Source organism: Triturus cristatus, chromosome 6, assembly GCF_964204655.1.
Source record: "Triturus cristatus chromosome 6, aTriCri1.1, whole genome shotgun sequence".
NCBI classification, from domain to species: domain Eukaryota; kingdom Metazoa; phylum Chordata; class Amphibia; order Caudata; family Salamandridae; genus Triturus; species Triturus cristatus.
In genome coordinates this window covers 1,799,501,491-1,799,527,436 of record NC_140589.1, presented here as the reverse complement: position 1 = coordinate 1,799,527,436, position 25,946 = coordinate 1,799,501,491, and the positions used below count along the sequence as shown (strand labels likewise).

General features: G+C 43.0%; 1 protein-coding gene across 2 annotated transcripts in view; it reads left to right on the top strand.

The window, feature by feature from the left end:
- The window catches only part of LOC146822032 (uncharacterized), a 51,161-nt gene extending 27,285 nt beyond the window's left edge, over positions 1-23,876 (top strand). Inside the window, exons 3-6 of one of the 2 annotated variants that reach the window (XR_014963222.1) lie at positions 16,010-16,075; positions 17,736-17,942; positions 18,277-18,354; positions 21,308-23,876. Coding sequence is in view for 1 of the 2 variants with exons in the window: in XM_085613142.1 (XP_085469268.1) it covers positions 16,010-16,075; positions 17,736-17,942; positions 21,308-21,546 (512 nt within the window). In the remaining variant the exon portion in view is untranslated. The remainder of the gene's footprint in view (positions 1-16,009; positions 16,076-17,735; positions 17,943-18,276; positions 18,355-21,307) is intronic. The other variant, XM_085613142.1, reaches the window with a different exon arrangement.
- Positions 23,877-25,946: the final 2,070 nt, after the last annotated feature.

Genomic DNA, 25,946 nt, shown 5'->3' with positions numbered 1-25,946 from the left:
ATAAAGTGCAACATCTGCCCAAGGGCCTCTTGGCGCTGGCAAGTTCAGCAGAAGAGAAGAAAAGATGACAAACTAATCTAAAGATTAAAAAGCCAGGTTTTGAGATATTTCCTGAAAGAAGGCAGGGAAGTAGATGTCTTCATATGCAAGGCAGGGCATTCCACCGCTTAGTGGTGCCGTAAACAAAGATTCTGCCGCCTCCGTTTCTTTTTAAAATATTCAAGTCCTATGCCATGCAAGGCTTTAAAAGCAATCCATAATGCCTTAAAATCTATGATCTCTTGCACCGGTAACTAGTGGAGTTGGACTAGGGTCTGAGAGACAGATTGATACTTAGGAATCCCAACCAATAATCGTGCTGCAGCATTCTGCAGAATCTGTAACTTATTAAGTAACCGCTTCTTCAAATTAATGTACAAGGCATTGCTGAAGTCCAACTTTGAGAGAATGAGGGCAGTGACAACTAATTTTCTTAGTTCTAATGGAATAAGAGGGAAAACCTTTCTCAAAATCTTTAAGGTAAAGAAGGATGAGGAGGTCACTACCCCCAAGTTTTTGTTTGACTTTGGGACAGGAACAGGGAGGGTTTCTCCAAAAGGAAGCATTGTTGCCTAAAAGCAATTTTTCAGTTTTGCAAAAATTTAACTTTTTTTATTGTTTATTTTTTTTATTATTTTGTTTTTTCCGGTCAGCAAACAAGAATAGAAACATGATCACACAGCATGACGTCATTTGGCATATACAGTTTCGTATCATAGAGGTCTTACACATATGCTCTCACATAGGTTATACAATTTAATATTCGTACTTCTTTCATCTTTACCCTTGTGACTGTCTGCCACCTTTACATTATTCCTAACATCCTCATCCTTGTCTCTAAACTATCTCTGTGCTGTCCAGCATCGTCTATGTATTATGGCCTTATTTTAGTCAGTGTCTTATGTGGAACTAAGATATTGTACAAAAGGTTCCCAGAAATCCCTAGGTCTAGATGCTTTCGGTATCTCTTCTGCATATGACTCCAGTGTCTCCTTACAGTACGTCATATCAGTTATCCAGTCTTTGAAACGTGGTGGGTGCTTGCTGCCCCATCGTATTGCGATTCTTCCCTTAGCTAGTAATAATCACACAGCCAGAGGCTTGCGTCTTCTAGCCAGCCGGATCTTGTAGAGTCCCAGCAAAAATACTAGTGTAGCATTTGGTATCTGCTCAGACAGCATAGCCGTTAGGGTGCTAGTTACTCCCTTCCATTATAGTTTGAGTTGGGAACATGCCCATGCTTTATGTAGGAAGTCTGCGTTCGGAGCACCGCATCTGTCGTCTGGTCTAAGTCCATATTTATGTAATTTAGCTGGGGTGTGATATATCTGATGTAGGAATTTGAAATAAATAATTCTCAAATTGCAATTTGATGTTAGCAGATGCATTTGTGTGTAGCTATACTCCCAGTCATTTTTATCTATACAGTTCCCAACTGCCTCCTCCCATCTCTGGAGCGATCTATTCTAGGCTTGACTCTTTAACCCCTGCGATGCGTTAAAAATGTAACTTTAAACAGTTATTAGACGTCCAGTAACGAATCTGTTGCATACAGCTGTGAACATTGGCAGCTGATTCCTGCTTGTTTCTGGCCACGTAAGAAACCATCTGGATGTCATCTGCAAATCACCGAAAACCTACATGATTTGATAAGGTTGGCTAGTGACGTAACATGTAGGTTAAAACGTGTAGGGCTCAATAAAAAGCCCTGGGGTACCTCACATGGGAGAGGGAGAATGGGCTGGAAGAGTAACAGTCCATAGCTGCAAATTGCTCTCTCTCAGATAGAAAGGATTCAAGCAGCATAAGAGTTGAGCCTCTGATTCCCAGAAAATCCATAGTTGATCATGATCTTTTGATCGACCGTACTGAATGTGACCGAGAGGTCTAACAAAGTCAGTGCCTCAGGATTACCCCATCTAAAGATAGATCTCAGCTCTTCTGATGCAGTTATCAAAGCAGACTTGGGGCTGTGTTGGCTCTTGAAACGATATTCTGTGTGAGCCAGCAATTTATGATATTCCAAAAAGAAAATGAGTTCGCTGTTAATCACCTTCTCCACAGTCTTGAATGGAATGGGACTGTAATTGCTTGGGTCCAAAGGATTACGATGCTTTTTTTTTAGCAGGGGAAAAATGGAAGCTTTTTTCCAAACTTTAAGGAAATAGCTTTGACTGTACAGTTCATTAAAAATATTAATTAGGTGACTGGCTATTGTCTTGGCAATAGATTATAGAATCTTGGGTGGGCACGGGTGTCTAAGATTAGGTCATGAACTTGAGGGACTGTAAGCCTGGTAAAAAAATAGAGAGACAATGGTGTGAGATAAGGAGGTGTTGCCACAGGCTTCGGGCGGAGGGGTGCAAGACACCAGATGCCTGAGCGTCGACCTCCGAGGATGTCGAGGAGGTTTGCACCAGATTGTTAGTGAAGATATTATAAATATCATGAACCTTCGCATGCAAGGCAGGCGCTATATCGCATAATTGACTACTAATAGGTTTGTCTAAATCATCAAATTTAGCCTCTTTTTTTGACAGTGGCGAAGAGTTCCTTGGATGAATTGTTTGCTGACAGTATTTTTTGGGAAAAATACGGCCGTTTTTTTTAGAAAAGCAGAGCTTTATATTCTGAGATTTTTTTTTTTCTATAAAATATGTTCTTTGAGGTCGTAATGTTGCCTCCAACCACACTCCTGTCTTCTACAAAGCTGTTTCAATTGCCTGAGTTTCTCCGAGAACCTGGGCGTGGAGGTAGTTAATTTTCCGTTGCTGACCAGTTTGGTGGGAGCCAACTGATTAAAAGCTAAGAATGATACTCCTGATTATCATAATCCATGTGATTAGTAACCATGGGTGGTGATAATTGCAATTAATCGTGAGCATTGGTCTCGTATTTGTTTCAGTTCGATCTATTGGCATTATAAATGGCAATGTCTTTTACCTATGTGTTATGGAGTGTATGTATGTGGTATGCAGAGGCGTCACTAGGGTTGGTGTCACCCAGTGCGGTAACTCATGGTGTCACCCGTGCGGTCCGCATCCCCCTAGTGACGCCACTGCACAGGGTGACACCAACCCTAGTGACGACGACGCTGACACTGATCGAGTCAGTAGCATTGATCAGCCGAGTCTGAGGAGGAATAGCAGATGACAGAAGGGTGCGTTTTCATATGTCGCTAGTTTGATACAAAAAATTTAGAGCAGCGAAACGCCAGCGAGGGGTTTTGAATGACTGAGCCTTAACATCGAAGATGACACAGGGAGACCGTGATTGGTCCAGCTTCGGGCTCTAAGGTTGGCAGGTTTAGAGACTCGTGGCTGAGTCATGGCCCCGGGACAAGCCAAAAGCAGACGGATCTCTCAAATATTTACTAAATTTTTTCGCAGTTCTACTAAATCTAAATAGTACATTATTTTAATAACGCATAGCTGCATTTTATAATCATTGGAATTGCACAATGTAATGTAGTTAATTGCAGATCTCAGAAGCATGGAACACTAAAATTGGCCCTTGGGATTCTAACCCATAACCTACAAAACACCGCATCTTACTGCTGTACATTCAGCTCACTGAGCCATTCGGCCAGAAATTAGTTTGTAATCTTTTTTAAATATGTATTTCCTATAAAATCTCTGACAAAGGGAAACGATTTAATATTGAAATATAGTAATTATGGCGGGTACATTAGCACCAGAGCTCTGTAGTGGTGACAGACCGATCCATGGCTGGTTACCAGCGGAAGTGTAGCCTCCAGTAACAGCCACGCCCACTGGGTACTGTGGTCTGGGAACTGCCTCGAGCGCCTAGCTCTCTTTTGTTTCTACCTTTGGTCGCTCCGGCCTCGTGCGAAGGCGACACACGTCACTCGTGCAAGTAGTGAACTGTCGATTTCAGGAACAGAACCAAAACCCAATGGTGCTGGAATTATTTTCAGTGTTGGTGCTGCCATCGGTGTTTCAGCACTGAAGTTGTAGGGATTGTGAAAAACAAAGCGTCACACAAAGAACAATCTTCTCTTTCCGCTAAATAACCGTTTCTACCTCCCCGCCCACTCTCCTCTGCACATTTTTAGATCTCCTCCCCTTTCCCTTATTTTATTCCCTCGTGCCCTCGCCTCTGCCCTGCTCTACACTTGTACTGTTAGTAACCTGCACTCCACTGGCGTAACGAAACCTGAGGGGGCCCCCCTGCAAAGTGCATGGAGGGGCCCCCTTCCAGACTTACTCATAGCCGCCATTGTTTCAGATTGCTATGTGTCACATTTTCAAAATTTCAATGCAACTATGAGTGTCATTTCGACGAGTATGAGTAACACTTTCTTGCGAGCAAAAAAGTCAACCAATGAAGAAAGTGAAACATAAAAATGTCAGAAATGAATTAGACCGAGGAACTCTAAGATCTTAAAACTGGTGCAAACCACTGCGGTGGCTGACCCATAATTACATTGAAATTATGAAAATGTCACATATAGCAATCTGAAACCTTAGTCAGGCATTCTCCCAGATGAGGGTACAGGCCAGTCTGCCCATAGCTGCCAAGAGTTAATGAACGCCTTTGCCTCACTTATCATTAATGCTTCAGTTCTTCTGAAACAAACAGATTGAATCAGGAGCAGAAATCAAAGCTCTCAGCCGGCGGAGCCCATTCAGCAGTATCCTTACTTAAAAGTAAGCCGAGGGGGTTAGTACTCATACGTTAGAGGTTGCCTCCCCTACTCTCCAGGACGGAAGAAGTAGCAACAGAGAGGCCCAGCCATCCCGGATTGACACTCCAAGGCCTGACCCGGAAGTCACGCAGCCACGTTGCTAAAATAGCGAGTGAGTTAGTCATTAAAGACGAAGTGCTGGCACAGGGAAGCAGAGAGTGTGGCACACCTAACCGACACCCTGGGGGTGCCCCCTTTGGCCCCAGGAGTGTGGAGGCAATGGCTTGGTGACCCCAGCCTGCTCGGATTGGTGTTCTCAGGCCAGGGCTGCGGTAATAAAATTGCAGCTGAACTGCGTTGCTAAAGGCCGAGCGGGTTAGCGGAGGGGATCGCAACCCTGACCCCCTGCATGTGAGCGGACATAGACAGGGGCCACAATCTCTCTCGGCACACCTGTGAGCATGGTGGTGCTGTGGAGTGAGGGTCTGACTGCCCCTGCAAACACAAGACCCCGAGCACTCGGCAGGAGCCCTCCAATACCTTTGGGCCAAGTTAGCACAATTAAATGGCTCAACATTCAGTGGGACAACACTGCGCATCAGGAAATTAACAGGTCAGACAAATAAAGGTGCCACTTCCGCCGCCGGGCCAAAACTGCCTGCCGGTCCGACCTGTTAAATAACCTTAAGTACACTCACTCACACAGGCATGTTCCGCTTGATGTGCACGATAATTAGACATTGTGGGCATGCATGTGTGACCTTTACATCGTAAATTCCAATCAGACTGACTCGAGCCGACCCTTCACTGATAACGCAGCGTATTGTATGAGGGAACAAGCAGAAGTCGACTCGAGTGTACTCTTTATGTTCTGCTGCAGTGCTGCACTGATGTTACTTGGGCGGCTGAATTAAACTGTGTGCAGACTACATACAGAGCTGTTGTATGTAACTGTACGCAGGCTGAATGAATCGCGACTCCTAAAAGTAAATTACAGTGGGAAGAGAAGAAGAAAGAGTGCGTGACACCTCACTTACTTTGTCAGCGCAGAGCTCCATTAACAGTAAGGCCAGTTGCGACGATTGCACAGTCCCTAGCAGCACCGCGGCCGCAGTCCAGATCGGACACTCCTCTCCGACCGACATGCATAGCATTGGCAGAACTGGCTGCACTGGACTCGCTGCAGGAGGCACCTGAGCCGAGTCAGCCATGCTGATGTACCACCACGGCCGAATCATAACGCCAGCGAGCTGAGTGCTGCAGCGGCAGGCCCAGTGTGCGCAACAACAGAAACTATGCCGTGCAGCCACGCCCGCCTATGGTGATTGGGCAAATTAAATCCCGGGGCATGCTTATGACGTCAAATAATGCACGGTATCACGTAGAACATTGTAGCTAGCCGGGAGCTGAGCGAGCCCCCTCAAGCCTGTCGGACGAGAAGAGCCAGCAGCCAAGTAATGAGCTGTGCACTCAGTGGAGGTCACTCTGGAGCTCTCGGGCTATGGGACTGTGCTGAGGGAGCCCCCAGGAGCTCGGGGTCCCCCGCACTGCGGGGGCCTTTGTTACACCCCGCTGCACTCTGTACTGCACAGCCTGGGCAACGGGCTCCCCCATGCAGGCTGGTCCGTGGGCGGGGCGGGGATCCCATTATTTAGCATGTTGGTGTCACCCCATGTGAGGGTGTCACCCGGTGCGGTCCGCACCCCCCGCACCCTCCTAGTGACGCCACTGGTGGTATGTAGTGGAATTATGTGGGTTGGATTGTGTTAGTTAGTTGTGGAATTGTGTGGTGTGGAATTGTGTGCTGTGGAGTGGATTTGTGGAGTGGAATTATGTGGCATGGTATGCTGTGGAAATATGTTGATAGTAGTTTTGTGGTATTGAGTGTAATGGAATTATGTGGAGTGGTATGGTATGTTATGGAGTGTTGTTATATGGGGTGGTATTGTGTGTTGTGAAGTGGTATGTAGTGGAGTTTAATTATGTGGTATGCTGTAAAATTTTGTGGCATTACGTGCTTGTAAACAAACTTCATGGCAAACCACACATTAGCAGCAGCACCTAAGGGGCAGGTCCGTTAGGAGGCATAGCCAATAGGTCTCGGCAAAACGAAAACTATTGGTTTTGTCAATGGCAATGTCTTTTAGCCATGTTATGGTAGGATCCTATGCCGCATTTGCGACTATTGCTTGGTAGAGAAGCCAAGGAATGGATGTGCATGTGGTGTTCAAGCTTTCATGTCCTACTGATAGACACGGTGAGAAACTCATACTGCCTTCTGCAGCGACTTTATAGTTCTCAATTGTGCACTGTCATAAACCCCCACCTGCAACCTGAACCCAGGCAGCTGGAGGCAACAAGTATGTGCTATACAAGAGTCATATGTTGCAGGACATATGAGAGATGCACTGGGCGATGAACGAGTGAAGCGCTGTATATTAAAAATGTTGTTAAAGCCTGCTTTCTATCTGCCTCGGGAGAATTTGAAACCCCCAGAACAAATTGTGATCCAGCATGTACGTGTTGCACTCAGAATATAGCTGAGATATTAAGTTCTTTTAGACAGTGTAAACATGGCCGCGTCAGTAAAGGGGCGAGACCTGAAAACTGTTGTGCTTTTTTTAAAACCTGTTCTGTATCAAACCCCAGTCATCAGCGGATTATAGCGATTATGGATGTGATGGTTTGACAGAGCAAATCTTTTATTTTGGACCCTGGGGTTTTGTAATAAGTCCATGTAGTCACGTGTAGAATAAAGAAGAAGGTTTATTGATACAGGTCTTAGATGTAGATAAGTATCGAGCACAGAGGCCCACCAGGAGCAGCCTCCTCGCTGCTCAGCCCATACTCTCCACTGACAGACCACACTCCGGCATTCCAACACTCCATTACCTCACCACGCACCAACATTCCACAGTACATCCACACTGGCTGAGAAGCAAGGCAGAGAAGTAGGAAAAGGTGTGTTGCACTGAAGACCACATACAACAAGTTTCCTTGAGCTGTTCATTACACAGATTATGGGGCAGAGTGAACAGGCCCTTTTCGGAATATAAATAGAAATGGTTATTTGATCTGAAATTAACTTTTCCTGCTTGTTTTCCTTTTGATGTTTTATTACAGAGCATTAGGCCGTTTTCTCGAGTTATTCACAACTTATTTGTGATAGAGGTCAAACCCAGTGAAGCCTGCGTGGGCCACTTCAAAATAGTAATTTAAATTATAGCAAATGTACATTTACAGTTACACCTGATAATTCATCACAGAAGTAAACTACAGAAAAACAATATACTCTCAGGGAAAGCAAATACAAGTGAAACCTGTACAATGTAAGCAGGGATTGCATTGCTGACATGGAATACCGTTAGAGCAGAGACCTAAAACATAGCGTTAACCCAAGGATTAATTTCCAGTTCCCATTTTCGCTGAGTTATTATTGCACTCCTCATGGCACAGTAATGACTCGCCGCTTGTTATCGACTGCAACTTTTAAATTCATGGAAGGGAAAAAGCTCTCTTCTTTAGGCCTCGGGGAAACAAACCTGGCTCCTCCAACTGCGCATTTGGAGAGGAATGGTCTGTGATGCCTGCCACACTCCACACATGCACTTAATGAGATCCCGCTAGTCCGTACTAAAATATGTTATTGATCATTTAGGTTTGTTTAATGCAAAACTGCACTTTGGTTTATAAATGAGATTTTTGTTACTGTGGGAACTGCGCACCATTCTGAGGCATTAAATAACTCGCAGCTCCACCCACCCCCCAAACACATCTGAAGGGTTTTAACTTGTAAATTGTTGCTTTCTATTCACACACCTATGACCGGATTAAAACAACTTGAATGAAAACGGCCATGCCGTGCTTATTTCGAAGATCTCGAAATGACACATTGCTACAAGTAAGCTCGGCAATGGAGACGGCAAGGGTCCGGTACTGTGATGAGCCACTGGGACCATGGCAGGTAGCAAAGACTTCGGCCTAACATAGCCTACTTCGTTACTGTAGCAACCGATGCCACAGTTATGGCAACACTGAAAGGACATTTCAGTTACAAAATGGAAGTCAGAATCCCCAGAATTGGAGGAGCTGAGGCATTTTTGTGTGTTGGACTTAAAACGAATGGGGCACACTAAGAGGCATGGTCCAGCTTCACATAGAAAAATTATGTTTGTGCTCTGGGGATAAGTGGTCTTTGTAACATGCTATGGGGTATCAAAGTTGTGTTTTTGTGTTCTTGTGCGCTATTAATATTTGTGCCGTACATCAGTAGCTAACCATGGCTCGTACAATCTTAGGAGTCAGCCAATATTACAGATCTCCTTTTTTCCACAAAGCATTCGCGTGAACGATGTGCCTTATCACGGCATGGCTAACCAAGCAGTTTCAAGAACCATAAAACTAAACAGTGAGTGCAGTGAAGGCATTTCGATAAAGAGTATGAAAAAAAAGACCACTGACAGGAGTTGGTGGTGGGGGAGGGCACCAGATGGAGAGATTAGTTGGGACGAACAGGGACATCAAAGACAAGAGCTGGGGTTTTAGTGCAGAGAAGGGCAGCATAAAAAAAGAGTTCTTCCAAACAACAGATGTACCCTAAAAGTGTTAGGAAACTGTACTTGGCAGGTGCGCCTCAGCCTTCAACGAAAGTGACATATCTGCTGCGGGAACCAGTTAGGAGGCAGCAAAGAAGATCCGCATTGGAGTCAATGTATGGTAAGTAGCAGGCGGGAAAAATGTGATTTAATTGATTACAGCAGGTGTTGCAGACAGTGCATGGGTGCTGCCTAGGCCCAACCTAAAAATCTACTTTATTAAAAGGTGGTCACAAACATTATGGCTGCTGGCCCCCGTCCCTTTGATGGCCATCAATCGGAGTGAGTTGCAATTTGTGACCTACCTCATTATTATTCATGAGGTCATTCTGATATAGACCCACTTCAAATCGAAATGTAACAAACCAACGTATTATTACATAGCATGGTTCATAGAAATTACTGGTCGCAAACAAACTAGGGGCAGATTGTGACCAGTAATTTGTATATGTGGCCCCTTGTACTTTAAGTGACGGTTGTCACCACCAGTGTCGCTCATACCTGAATCATTCTGTTTGTGATATCAACTGGGCATTGTTAGAAAGTATGGAGAATAGAATGTTCTGTCTTAGATATTTGTATTTACAATTATGACACTTCTCAAATGGTTGCTAGTGCTCCTATCTTTGCTAGAACCTACAGAGTAAGGATTTACTGATCTCCAGAGAACATCTGGTTGCTAATACCTGAGATTACATGTATCTTTTAGGTTGCCCATGGAGAGTGAATCTGAGAGTTAAAGATCACTTCTGTGACTGAAGCAGGTCACACCATTTCATTGTCTTTTGCGGTTCCAGAAAGAAAGACGCTCGCTCGCTCGCTCGCTCGCTCACTCACTCACTCACTCACTCACTCACTCACTCACTCACTCACTCCGCTCCACCCCACCCCACCCCACCTTCTATTATCTTCTTTAGGAATGTGGTCTGCTGGGCATAAAGAAGTGGAAGGCAGTTTGGATTCTGGTTCTTCTTGCACACCACTCACTCACTCCGCTCCACCCCACCCCACCTTCTATTATCTTCTTTAGGAATGTGGTCTGCTGGGCATAAAGAAGTGGAAGGCAGTTTGGATTCTGGTTCTTCTTGCACACCACCCATTCAATCAGAACATTGGGTTATAGTGCTACTTGGCTGTCACCACATGTGCTTCATATTAGATTTATTTTCAGATTATAGTGCACACTTGTGCAAGTGTGGCTAGGATCGCGATGGGTCTCCAGACAGCTGCCTGGCTCTGGCCTCACAAGCGATACTAATCCATCAGGACAACTTCTACCCCTCATCCATTTAGAAATCGGGGAAGACATTTCCGAAGGCACACCTGAAGGTACATCACTTTAACGAACAATGCATCCTGATGCAGTAAATAGTACAAGTCTAAAATCATTCTTCATCTCTGTCTTCCACCCTGTACAGCGCTCCACTGCCTTTTGCCTATATTTGTTCTATACAGATATCACATACATACCTACATAATTCTGAAGGATTAAAGAGCTAATGTTGGTAAGGTGGGCACTGTTTTATAAATAAATAGGGATGAGCGGATTGACAAAAGTTAAAAACAGGGAATTATTTTAGTAATACTCGCAAGCCCAGGTCAGTAGTTCCTCTAAAGTGCAAAAAGGCAGCTTATGTTTCTGGAGCTTTTATCTCAAATTTGTGGGTCTTGGGCCTCGACATGAAGCCAGTCATGGTTCTAGAGTGCCTCTTTGATCAGACAGCTTCACCTGACCTCCACCTGGTTTGATTCAAAGCAAACCGACAAGACATCCTCCATGTAAAGCACTAGAGCTCGCTTTACTCGCCGCTTCCCCCAACTTGTCTGCAGCTCAAATATCTTGTTGCGAGACTTGGGTATGTTGCTTACATGAGATGCTGCCACAGCTCCTTCGTGCTTGTGTATCCCATTTAAGACTGGAATGAGCCACACGTAGAGCTCCAGTTGGAAATGTTAACCGACTCACCCATGGGCTCTATATTTTTTAGATGCCAGGGATCACCATCGCTGTATTTCTCTTCCATCTCAGCTGTTCTATAGCAGCATCCCCTGTCTTCTCAGAACCAGTACACCCTGGTCACTATGTTAGATTCAGTTCAATGCTCACATCAAAGAGCTTTGCTTGTGAAACGGTTTCTACAGTGCAGACAGGCTTCACCACTAAGGTACCATCCAGTGCCAGTTTTGTGAATGGTAAGTAATCATTGTTTGGGGGCGCATTTCATGATTGTGAGACTCCGTCCCAGTAGCTTAGAAGAGACATCACTACTTGCCTCTCAAAAGTCTTCACTACTGAGTTTTATAGGACTCAGCACCTCGCTCAATTGCTTGAACCTTCCAGCAGAATAATGCATGTATCCATATCGATGGCATTGAGTTTTCAATTCAATATACTGCAGCCCATGATTCCAGTGCTGGCAGTAATAGACTGGAGCACTATTTTCATTGATAATAATAACATCTTCGTTTTGCTGAAAACTTTGCTTTTTTGACTGCTTTGTTGCCTCTATTATTCGCGGACATGAAATGCATCAAACACGCTCCTGGATTCTGTCCTAATCTGCTCAATACATTCCATTATTATTAATTGCTACTAGAATGCAAACAATAAGACAGCAACAGCTTTGGCTATAAGTTGGGTGATGAGACAAGATCCCTATTATATTTTAGGGCCAGTAAGCCTACACCTTACACAGTGAAATATTGAGAACACCAGTTGCATCAAGATAAGCCACAGACGTGCAGACAATGATTAAGGTATTACCTCATTAATATAATGAAAGAACTGGTTGGATTTAATATTATCCCTCTTTCATCCCCATGCTGTTTACATGACCCCCAGATGACCCTTATATTGTGCCCCTCAACCCCTAATGTAGGCAACTCTCCACTGCCCACAACCCATTAGTTACCTACTGGGGCTAAAAGTAAAGACGGTCGTGACCAGAGAAAGCATGGAGCAGGAGACAATTCATCAGACACTTGGTGATTGGATAGGCTGGGCTGGGTGAATCTGAGTGGAGGAATGAAGTACCTTTGTGAGGGGACCATTGATGAGAAGCAAGGGATGGGCGAAGCACTGGCTAGCCCAGGAGAAATGGACCAAAAGGAGGACAGGCATGCAATATCCGAAAAGCATCAGGTTCACGACACTCTTGAAGACTGCCGTAGAATGACACTACAACACTAGAGGATAGCCATGGCTCTCAGAGAGGAACAAGTGTGGGGGAGAAAACAGGTCATAATAGAGAAAGCATTGGGAAAGGCTGAAGAAAGGGGGTGGCTAGAGGGTGGTAAGCAATACTCAAGGATGCTCCGACCAGGAGCATGGAAAGGGAGAAGCTGGAAGTCAGGATGGCCTGGCTGGACATAGATCTGTGTTTATATTCAGACTTTCCCGATGCTTGAAATCCAAAACCTTATAAATAATACTGTGCGGCACTGTCCTATTGCAAGTGATGTCGCTCATTCGCCAACTGGGATGCAGGCTAAGTAATTACCGTTCTCTAAGATTAATTTAAGCATTCCATCAACCACTTTTTTTGTACACTTTAGTGTGCCGCCCTAAGTGGGACGGGTATGCACAGACATGGGTCGCATACGCACTGTCACTGGAACCAAGCCATATCTGGCTGATGAGCCCTGACTAGGGTGAAACTGGTACTGGGTTGCTTGTGTTCTTTTTCAGGGAGGACCTGGCTGGAAAATGGATGAACAGAGGTGGCTGTAAGCCCCTTACACACATATATATATATATATATATATATATATATATATATATATATATATATATATATACGAATCCGCAGCGTCTCTGCCTTGTTTGCTACACACGGACACGGACCACAAACTTGATGCCAATTTCTTTATTTCATTGATGCCGCCATAACGCGTTTCAACTCCTTCGAGTCTGGATCATATATATATATATATTCACTTAAAAAACCATAGGTTTCACACACGTTATAGTTCGGAATTAGCATTTAAAAAACCTTGCAAATTCACTTAAAAAACCATAGGTTTCACACATGTTATAGTTAGCTGGACATTTCACTCGTAAAAAAACAATGAAATTCCCCCGTTATAGTTAGTTCAGATAACTATAACTCGCGCGCCCGCAATCCACTGCTCATGACGTCACATATTACATCACTCATGACATGGTCAGTGGCATCACTCATGACATCATCCTTGTGATATAGTGGCAGACGCGCGAGTTATAGTTATCTGAACTAACTATAACGGGGGAATTTCATTGTTTTTTATGAGTGAAATGTCCAGCTATAACATTTGTGAAACCTATGGTTTTTTTAAGTGAATTTGCAAGGTTTTTTAAATGCTAATTCCTAACTATAGCGTGTGTGAAACCTATGGTTTTTTAAGTGAATTTGTAAGGTTTTTTAAATGCTAAGTTATGTATGTATTATTATATTTTTTATATATTTATTTTTCAATAAACTACCTATGTATACAGTTATAGATTGACTGTATACTTTAATATGGAATGGCTCGTTTAAAATGTTTTTTTTAAAGGTTTTTCACCATGCGCGCACGGTACGCGCACCCCGCGAATTTTTGAAAAACAAATATAATGTTTTTTTCACCCTTCGGGGTCCTTCAGGGACCCCCTGACAAAGGCTAGGGAGTCAGGAACTCTCTACCCTGCCCCCTTTTCACGTTCTCCACCTTTCTTTTTCACTGTCACACACCAAACACACACAATGGCGGCCCACACTTCCTGATTTCGACCGATTCGAATGTTGACTGACATGTAACCACCAATCAGAATTGCGCTTGCGCACGTTAGGGTGCGCGCACGGTGCGCGCCTATAGATATTTATGTACTTTTAACTGCAATTTTCTCAGGAACTACTGAACAGATTGACTCCATATATTCAAAAGGCACATCCCTGACCTGAGGACTAACTCTTTGCCAAATTTCAAGTAATTCTGTTCAGCCGTTCTGGCTGTACCTTCGACTAAAAGTCCTATGGGAAAATGCATGGGGAAAACGCGTTTTGGGACCCCCCTTTTTTCTCAGCCCCCGCTTGACGAATCACCCCGAGACTTTCAGGGTAGGAGCTGAGCGGAGCGCCCCATTAGTTTTGAAAATTTCGCGAGGATTCGTCAACCGGCGCCAAAGTTATTCAAAATAGAATTTTCAGATTTCCTATGGAAACACGGTCCTAACTATAACTATCTACTGGCGACCGCCAGTAGATAATATATGTGTATATATATATATAATGTTAGTAAAATTAAAATAAATATGTTTAACATCAAGAAGCAGACATTCAGATCAGTATCCATACGAAAGTTACAATTAGAGCCCAGTATTCTTTCTAGAGAGACATGTTGAGAACCATACCAAATCCAGAGACACCCGAGCCTCTGTGTGTAGCAACAAGAAGCATAGAACAGCATCCACGCCAATACCATAGATAATCCAGCCTTCCTTATCGCAACAAACTGTGGTTCAGCTGCCTCACTATTCTCTCAAGTTATAGAAATAGGCATTGGGATATGATTGGCTAGGTAGGAGTCTCTTTCTAGCTACTTGATAATAAGTCAGGGCTCCGAAAACCTATCTGCTACAACAATGCTGTGACAGAAGTGTACCAGTGATTGGCTGAACAGAAGTGATCTACGTGGTCCACAGGGGGATAGGAGAATGCTGCAGAGTCTTGGTAAGCCTTTGAGGGCATGGGGAAGCATGCAGAAGGCTTTCAGAAGGATCAGTGAGTGCATGACATATGAGAAACCTGCCTATGCGGGGTGATAGACTAGATTAGTTCAAACATTTTGATGGATGAAATTATATTATAAGTAACTCACGTTAATGCAATGTGTACATTTGCTGTGTTCGGAAGTACGTATGAAAGAAGATGTTGTAACTGTATTTGTGAATAGCGTAAATAATCACGTAACTTCGCTAATGTACATAGCGGGTAAGCTCTTTAGCTAGTTGAATAACTAAGTAGATCCAATCGTATATTGGGAAATTTATATTTATATATCGGAGGGCAGTCTTAATAAGGGAGCAAAACTTGTGACTCCACTTTATTGATGTAGAAAGAGGGGATTTATTTTCCTTTCTTTTGCACAACCCCCTTTTTTGACCGATGGAATTCATTTTTTGTTGTGGAAAAAGAATACTATGTCCTCCTGGTTACTTTGCATAACGATCAACTAGATGAACTAAATAGGTTTTGATCTCTTTTACTACGAGTTGTATATTGCACGAATCCTGTTAAAAAAGGGACTAGTTATTGTTTTTTAGTTTTAGGACACTTTATGATATGAGGTACGAACACTACCAAGTATGGGAGTTGGACACAATTACGACTGTATGTGTGGAGAATGTTTATGATTATTTTGTACTTACTTTGCTAATGCCCAGAGAACTCAAGAAAGGTAGTTAAATGCATGATGGGTTGCCCCTGATGGGAAGCGTAAATCAGGAACCCGACTGCAGGACAACGGAACTGTTCTGGAAGTTCTCTCCTGCTAGATCAGCTCTAGGTGCATTAAAAGGGGTATTTCAGTAGGGATTGAGTGGATGTTGGAAATTATACTGTCTAATGCTACTGTCTATATCTGCTAAGTTATAGTGCCTCCTAGTCCCTTTATTCTCCAGTACATATCTGATCCATTTTCCTAATAATTCAACGTGCTAGGATTTAAAGCTACATATTCATTTGGTGGTGTTCATTCATTTCTTCTACAGTTACAGGTGACCTACATGAGGCTGGAGATTTGGCTACGATGCTAGGAAACCATGTACCTCCCATTGGTAGGTGAAAAATCTAAGGTTTCCTTGGTAATGTTAGCAATTACATTGTCTTTGTAGAGGCACTGTCATTTCCCGGGAGCATCAAGGCATATTCTTAGACAAGAGGCATATTATCCAGACTAATGCAGAAAACCCACAAATTTCGATAGAAAGGATTTGGAATTTGTGTAATGTTATGGCGTGTGGCCCAAGACCATGAAAAAGGTAAGATCCCAATTTTCATTGTACAATGAAAGGACTGCAAATTGGGAATTGAATGTATTCCAACTAAGGGTGATTAACTCTTCTCCGCCAGCGGAGTTTGCAGAGTTTTAGAACTCCACACTCCATTTGGAGTTCGACATTTAAAAAAAACTCAGTACTCGAAGCTGAGCGGAGTTTACCGGTGCCATGTAGAGTGAGTCTAGGGGACTTACCTCCCAAATGGTGGCTTTCCACGTCAGTGCAGCCCAGCCACCTGTCTCTCAACCACCACTGCCTTCCTGCTGCTGGGCTGGCTGCACTCGTGACTCCGCTTAGAAGCCGGAGCCTCTGCTTCTCCGGCTTGGAGGAAATTCAATTAAGGTAAGAAGCCTCAACCACCTTAGTGCAGAACTGGCGTATTGCATGAACGCATGCCTGTCCCTATGATAGAAAATCTTATTATAAACCAAGAAAATGTCCTGGGGATAGTACCTGATTGAATGGAAGCAACCTAACCACTGTGTTGATGCTGTTGTAACACTCCGCATATGCCTGTGATTTTACTGGGAAAAATTGGTCCTGGGTAGGATTTTTGGGCAGAGAAAAATGCATGGAGAATTATAGGTAAAGTGTGTAAATACAAAATATGAACTACTTATTCATTTTTTATTATTCTGTGTAAGGTTAGGACATTGATGGTTGCCTTCATGTAGTTACATGGTGCAGTTAATGAGAAATGGAATTACATTGATGCCAAAAATGAATTGCAATAATAACATATGTTTTGATCATAAAAGCAATACGTAGAGACACAAGTTGGGAATTGCAGTAGTAGCCTGCACACACCGAGGACTGCCAGACTCGTGGTTGCAAACCAGCCACCGCTGCATTAAGACTTGGGCAGTCAGACCACCATGAGACCGCCGCCAGAGATCTCTTGTTCCCTGGCGGTGGCGTGGCGGTCCTGAGGCCGCAATATGCTTGGCGGGACCACCGTGGTCCAACCAAGCATATTACGAGTTTTCTCTGGTGCCACACCCAACATTTGTGCACACAGGGGGGCACAACAGGTGCCCCCCCCCCCCCCATGTGCATGCACACCAGTTCCTGCATGGCAGGGACTTAACAGTCCATGGCGTGCAGGAACCGACGAAGGAACACCTAAAAAAAAAACCCGCCATACAGAAGAAAACTCCTAATCTGGCGAGTGGCCCGACCTGGACTTTGGTGCAGCGGGAGCGTGGTGATAGCGCAACGCCCACTCCCGCTGCGCCAAATGTCATAAACGGCCCTGTAGTGGAGGGGGTGCTTATAACTACCTAAGATGTTATTCCAAATCTGAAGATATGTGCAAACAGGCGCATATTTTTGATATAAAGAGTTAAAGATGACATGGGCAAGGTGAAATGAAATCTAAATGCATGTCTGGCTTTAGTGTGCCCAATTATTTTCTTTATGCATTGTGTTTTGTGGTAAGGCATTTATGTACAGGTCCTAGTTACTGGGCAGACATTTGGATCAGAGCAGCAGTTTATACATCAAATTGATCGGCACCTAAAGGACAGTGGAATGCATCTGAGGAGAGAGAGTTATGAAAGAAATTCAGACAGACTGCTGCTGCTTTTCTGTCCTGTTGTCTCTCGTGTTGGAACAGACATCAGCAATGCATTGGAGAACATTTCCGGTAAGTAGGCAATTTAGAATATCTTTCTTTTCAAATTGACTGATGTCCAGGGGCATAGTGGTGTAATATCCTGCTGCAAAAATTATAATTTTTAATGTGGAAAATCCACATCAGCATGTCATCCTTCCTTAATTGAACTGTTGGTCATTGATTAGGTTACTATTAACTCTAGTTGTGAGAAATAGCATACAATTCACTCATTTGTGTGCCATATCTAAAGATTTTCTAGAGACAACCAAAAGGGTAATGGTGTACTGCTCATTCTCAAGCTGTTTAGACTGAGTTTGTTTAAAACTATTTTTTAATAGCTGTTCATCAATATTTTGTGTTGTAGATTTGTGAAAAAGGTGCAGTACATGACAAGACTCAACTCTAGTGCCTCAAAGTTAGAATTAGAAAACCTGCAGAATGTGTGAGTTCCGCCCTATGAGCCAGCTATTTTAAAATGATGCATTGTATGTGAACAGACCATACAATGGCTCTACCTTTACCAGTTTGTCTACAGCACTCCTGTAATTCACAAAGGATTTTAAAACATTTGTTTCTGCGATATCTATTTCTACCCTCATGCTAATAACCATGTGCAGAAGATCAACCATGCTCTGTAATCCAACCACAGCCATTCTTCATTAAATAACACTGGGCCTAGCAAATTGGCCTTTAATGCATGGTCTCTGCAGATTATTCACATTTTATGGATCCTGTTTTGGTAGGTTATGATTCTGTCCATATGTTACTCACATTCAGTGCCTCAGTTTGTGTGCTCTGTCTCTAAACCAGTACAGTAAACATATGTTTGCACAGTTGGTTTATTCAGTTCTTCTGTATGTAAGGTGGAACAGAAATGTCACCACTGATGCAGAAGTTAAATGTTTTAAGCAGGGATGTTGAATTTTATAAAATATCTACTTGTCCATCAGACAAGATGCTTCAGAAAACTGCTTGTCCTGTACAAAACTCCACTTGTCCCATTCTGTAGCATGTGCGGATGTGATACATTTTGACAGTGTTCTGATTACATCACATCTTCGATCAAAGTTTCTGTAATTATGCCAGAGTTTACATTGTGAGGGTTTAGACCCTAGTAAGTTTCTCATTACTCCACCTTGCTGATTTGACCAGACTCTAAATATACAATGGATCTGTTTGTCACATCTATACCTATGCACAGTCTCTACGTATGCACAGACTCTGTTTATGAATGCGATTGGTTTACACCAGCTTTCTGATCAAGGTAGGGCTCAATATGCCAGCTCATTCATTATGCCAGAGTTCACATTCCAGCAGAGCTCACGAAGTTTCTTTGATTTGTTTCTTATTTTACTTTCTGAGGAAATCAGAAAGTAAATCCACATGAGTCCACAAAATGCAAATATACCTAGATTCTACTTGCAGTTCAGTAGTTAGGCTGTTAGCTACGAATCAACCAGACGTCTGACTTTTCCGCTTGACCATATTGTGGAAAACTTCATCTCACTTTGTCTCAGTTCCCTTCTTTGCACATCTTTTTGGCAACTTATGGACATTTACATTTTATACCTATTTGAACTCTGCAATATCTTGTTAGAGTCAAAATGTGTGTCCATTTTAAAGCTATTTACACATGCATGTTTGGCTTACTTGTGCAAAATTGGTTTTGCTCTCGTAAAAAGATTTACCCATATGAAGATTTTTGTGTGAAAAAATCTACTCGCGGACTAAAAGCTGGCAGTAAGTGGTAGTTTCTAGGCTAGAGAGTCCAGTGAGTTTGTGCACACAGCAAGTTTCTCTGTGAGGGAAACCATTTTTCCCTGGGGGAAAAAAGAAAAACATGTTTTATAAAGTAAATTTGCATTTGCTCAGCAGATTTTCACATGAACAAATATACTATACATAGCTCACAATTATTCCCAAATATTTGCTGGGAGTAGTCATGAAAACCTGTGGCTATATTCCATTTGAACAATTTCATATGAATGTATATATTCCACACCGCATGTAACAAAGTATGCATTCAGAAACCGTAACTTTGTAGATGTGAATCGTGCATTCCTTGCACCACGGTGAAAATAGTGTGTCTCATACTTAACTTTAATGGGCTTTGGGTTGACCCACTTTATTCTACTTCTAATGTTTTGGAACCATGAGCCTTTGGCTTGCAACATTACTACTAATCACATCTTGGATGAGCCCAGAGGAGTGTGCTGGTATCACCGTTTTTCTGCTGGCTGTTTTATGTGTGTCCTCACACCTCTATTGGAATCTATGAGGGACTGTTTTACAGCCTTTTTAGGTCTTGCCTGAGACTGCAAATCCTGCCCAAGTTTTATTATAAAGTGCATCCCCATTCTCAACCCCACTCCATTGTCTGTGTCGTGCCACATCGCCCTCCCACTGTTATCTGTGTGCTTTCCCATTGTTGCCCCTCACTTGTCCACCTCTCCCCCACCCACATCCTTATCTCCCTCACTCTATCCCTCCGTATTGGCTTTTCAGCACCTGCTTTCCACCTAAACCTAGTGGTCTTAATTTTTATTTTATTTTTAAACACAATTGTGGTGCATCAAAGAAAGCACATTAGAGTTACATTAAAAAAAATATAGCGCACATCTTTCAAATTTTGTTTACTAATCCATCCCCGCTAGGTGAACAGAAAGAAAATGGTTTCCTCAATTTGTAGGCACCTGCGTTGGCGCCTGCCTTTCAAAATGATGCAACGGCCGCATTATAGTTCGGCTGTACAGCATGGCTAAAAATCATTGACAAAGACAATCACATCTGTTTTGCTTGTCTGCTCTCGCTCTCCAGTACACTAACAACCATAGGAAAAGCCAGTAGCATGCACTACACACATCAAACCAATTTGCTTTGGAAGCGTTATTTCTCTGTGTTTTTCTAGTTTTGTTTTTGTATACTGTTAGTTGCTTCTTTCCTAACAATACCAAGGGGTTCCAGATCCCTTAATATGAAAATGAAAAAATGTCAAGAAAAATGTTTTGTAATATTTTAATATCCTATGCATGTCACATATGTAGACGGCGTGTACACTCTGCATCATGAGGCATTATAGCACTGTTAAAACCCACATTTTAATTAAATGCAGTTGACACATTTGTCACATTGGCTATACGTGTAACTGTGCTCGGCCAGAGCTTCTCTTTGGTTACTTAATACCTTTGTATAAACATTTTAAAATATCTCATTACCGGAATAAGCCATAATTCAGACTTTGAATTTCTTTTATTTTTATTTGGATTTCTTTTATTTTTATTCTTATCCTTTAATGAGAGTAAGACATAAATTCAACATGCATGTCTAAGTTGGTTTGGCTTTGTAGTTGAATTTCATTGATGTTAATAGATTCGTTTTGCTTTTCCGTGTCCTAGCTGCAAGAAGGATCATTTTGATTGTGATGCATCACATCCCGAATGAAAACCTTCCCCTACACACCGACTCCAGGGGCCAAGTCCAGAGCTCCAGCGTCCTCGGCTCGGTGGATTGCCGCTTCTCACAGGCATCTGGTCTCTACAGCTCCGAGATGAACTCCAAGGCTGCCCTCTCTGCTGCCACCATTATACAGAAGCATAAACATTCACTGTCATTCCAAGAAGGACATACACCCTGAGCTGAAGAAGTACTTGGTTGCTCTTTAAACTGCCTGTGGAACACTTCTGCTAGCACCTTCCTGCCACACATTTAAAAGAACAGCTGTAGTATCTGCTCCTATGTTGCTGTAACCATTTCCAGTGGCGTACCAAGGGGCGGGGGGTGGTATGAGTTTTCGGGGCTCTTACCTGGTCCCATCGCATGACGGCAAATGCAGGAATCAGCAGCACCCCCGCACTTACCTGCGACCGTCTTGGGGGCCAACAAATGCAGGGACTGCCACGGGTGGCAACATGACTAGCTATGGCAAAAGATCTAGCTACGCCACTGACCATTTCATAGGCTACTCGGATGAGGACGTGCACTCTCGACCTGCATCAGGGAAAGGCGCCCTCCCAGTTGCAGGATTGAAGCACACTAACTGGAGGTTAATCCAGTAAAGAAGGTGGGCACCACCAATTTAGTTATCTCACACGATATTGACAGTTAGAGGTATGGCACCGTTCTATGCATTTGAGATGGTCAGACTCATCTCAAGTGAGGTTGGAGGCAGGTCTGCTGATGTAGTTGCCAAATCGGTGCGGTAGAACTTCAGGAATTTTTACTTTGCAGTAAGTTGCCACCAAATATATTTGAGTTACCCAATGCAAGGACGTTCATCGTAAACAACAATGCTGTTGATGTCATGCATGTGGCAATACACGTATAGATGTTGTTGTCCATGGACAGTTGCAGATTCACACTGAGACCTTCAACGAGTATTCTTTAAAACATGAAGGCTAGGTACAGTGAACTTTTAACTGTTTAACTACATATAATTAGTCTTGGTATTGTACACACTGATGAAATCTGACTTCACCATAAGGAGTGACGCCATTGATGTGGAAAGCAATCATGTCACATACATTCCCAAACTATATGGAGCAGAATTGTTATGTGAAAATCAAATGATGTGCTTATGTCGAACAACTTGGCAGGCTTGAAAATAAGGACTGTACACCAGCTTTCAATTTTACAAACTCCATTGCTGAATCCAACAACTTACAGCCTCTTGGGGAGGTATTTTGAAAAAAATGAACCAGGCATATATAGAAGACATAAAGCACATATAGTTATTTATCGAGTCTAACAGTGTTACAAATATATAACCTGTGAATGTAAATGATAGAATACGTTTTTTAACAACTATGCTTAAAATACAGACATTTGCTCATTTTATTCTGTCTCAGACCAAAGTAATACAATTGACATAAACTAGATTCCACACTAACGAGCCTATCATACTTCCCACTATACTGGGATTTAATTACTATCCCACAAAGTGCCTTCAGTATGCTTTATAGTTGTAAATTCTGCAGTCCATCAAAGCATATAATCAAAGTAACTTGAGAGATAGTATAGAAAGCTGAGAAAAAGCCAATTAGCATGATAGCTTCATTCTCTTGCCTGTGTGTCCCAATCTCTGACATCTGCAGTTGGGTATCATGTTAACCCAACTCGACCCGGGGAGTTAGAGGTGGATGGATGCCACTAGTGTCTGACGCTTTGCAGGCAAGGTCGGATGAATTGCAGCAGACTAGTAGGATGATTTAGTGTTTTGTTGGTGATACTTCCATCTCTTGTTTTGTTAGAGGTTCGCCTTCCACATCTGGGGCAGTGGAAGATCTGTTGCTTTTTGAGTTCTCTGTCAAGACGGTTGAGGTATCGCTGTCTAGCATTGTAGGATCACCTATAGGGGACACTCTGGTGTGAATTCTGTCATTATCTGTGCAGGATGATGGCATATCCACCATCAGTGATGGACTTGATGCTATCTTCAGTGAAGTTAGCAGTGCGCAGTGGTGAGCGTGAAACCCAAGGCTGGTGATCTTCCACTGACCGGAAGTCTGTGATGAAAGTACAAAAGGCTGAATTTTTTTTTTTTTTTTTTGACAGCAAACTTTATTGGGTAAGGCTGAATTTTAACGCAAACTGAGTTCCTCATGATTGAGTCATCTTATGCCAGGAATTAAGTCCGACTCACGGCTACTAAAATCCCACCCTTTTCTTTAGTCTTCCGATCTTCCTTCCCATTAGCCTTATTATCTCAACTCTCTGCATCAGCTGGTGGACCTAAGGTCTGTGTCCTCCCCACTCCACCCTTCCCTACTCTTGTTTTTCTCTAACAAATGTGGTTCCATTTTTCTCTTGACCGTTCCTTTAACTGTTTACTGTTCCCTCCTGTGTGTGTGGTTGTTCGAACAGTTTTGAGCTTGCTTAACATGTAGTAGATTTGCCTGAGAAACCTGAATTGTAACACTTTATATCGTGAATTGCAGTAAACATGTTTACATGAGTGAGCACGCAAAATATCTTTCCCCATTGCTTTTCACATACGGACTTTACACAGACTCATGTTCACCAGTAGTAATGAATAACTGGACAAACGAAGATTCATTTTAGAGGAAAATACACCCAAAACGTATCAGCTACCACAGACTTGGTTTACGCTTTCTCATTTCTGTTGTTTACAAGGGGTTGCCACAGTCACAACCCTTTGGCTATTGCATATGCCTAGACAAAGGATGGCATACTGTATTTACATACCTTTGTATGATATTGACATAGGTTGTAGACTCATTTCCTAAACCTGTTTGAATATAGTATATATGTAGAGGGTTAGGAAAAATATTTATTTCTCGTTTTTTTATATTACTGTTTTGATTCTATACATCAGTTTTTTAACCTCTTTTGATGAGTATGAAACTGGTGGCATGTTAACCAGTCTACCAGGACAGCGGAGGTGGTCAGGGTGCGCCCACTCTGGCATGGTAGGCCACAAACTGAGTGGAGTGATTTTTGATCCAGGATCTGGGCCCCTTTATCCACGGATATTTGACTAGTGTTTGCATAATCTCTTCTTGGAAGGCAATTTGCACAATGCACAGTTGACCTTTTAAGATTTTGCAGAGGCTTATCCAAGCGGATGCTATATGTTCCTGTTTATTCAGTCGTGAGCACAATCTGGCCACCTGATTCTCTGTCCTTTTGTAGTTTATGGATTTATGACATACATATTTCAGAGTGTGAAACAATGCACTAATTGTGAGAAGACAAAAGATCATGGGTGGTATTATAGAAAGTCTTTTGTAGGCACAACAAGTGTGCACACTTGCTCTTCAGCCCCCAGGGCACTGTGGTATTACAGAAGGGGCTACAGATGCTTCTGTGACCCCCTTCTGTAATCCTGATAATGTGGGCACACATGTAGTACCAGAGATGTCTTCAGAGGGTGTTTCGTAATTTGCAGGGAGGCGTAGCCCCATGCAAATGAGGAAATCCCTTTGACTCTGTGCCATGCCATATAATGAACAAAAAGGTGGCAAACTGTCAGTGCGCGTCCTAGCGCAGCCCTCTGGAGGGATTGAAGGGGTCCCAATGGAGCCCTCTCAAACATCCCCCTAAAGGTGGGTGCAGTCACTCACTGCAGCTGCCTACAAGGGCATCTCCCCCCTCCTCAAAGTAAAGGTGGAATATCACCTTTACTGTGAAACATGGAGTGGCTTTGAAGTAGTCGCTCCGTATTTCAGGGCAGGGCATTCATGACTATAGGATGTGCTGTCCCTGTTTGTGCCTTGTACACAGGTTGAAAGATGCTCCGTGGTGCTAGCAAAGACAGTGCGCCCCATCACTAACATGGGTCTTGGTTGGTCCATGAGGTGGTTAGATTGAAAAAACTGGAGCATCCTAGAATGAATTGTTGTGAATGCTTGCCATTATCCACTGTGTTTATATAAGGGCCAAACCACATCTCAGTGCAGAACACACAACTTAAAATATTATTTTACTCATTGCATTGGGAGAGGAACAATGCTCAAGAAGGAAGGCCACTTGATAAAGATGTATCACTACTTCTACCCTAATCAGGAACACCTTGTTTGCTCACTTCAAAGAAGGTAAGCTGTCTTTCAGCTTCAGAAAAAAACATAATGCAGACACTTAGTAATATGAGATCGGATCACAAGTGCACCTCAAAAATATTTGTGGGTGTCATGCCTACATATGAAAACAGAGTTGACTCGGCTGAATAAAATGCCTTACACAACCATGAGCACTTTCAATAATAACACAGATAGGAATGTTGCATGTGACTCTATCTACCCTATGTTGAAATGTGCCTTCATTGATATTTTGACTGTGTTGTGAAAACAAATACTTGATCCTGTGGAGTGTGCCTACAGACATGCCTGCTCGTTCCTGCATTGTTCGGAGCAGTATGTTGTGGGAAACCATCCTGAATGCTGCAGAAAAGTTAGGGAGGGTTCAGTCCTCATGAATGTCGGTTTCACTCAACAGTCTCGGTCCACTGTGGAGTGCATGGATATTTTTTGTTAAGGATTGTGTTCAAACTAAATTGAGGTCAAGTAGTTGGTGAGGTCA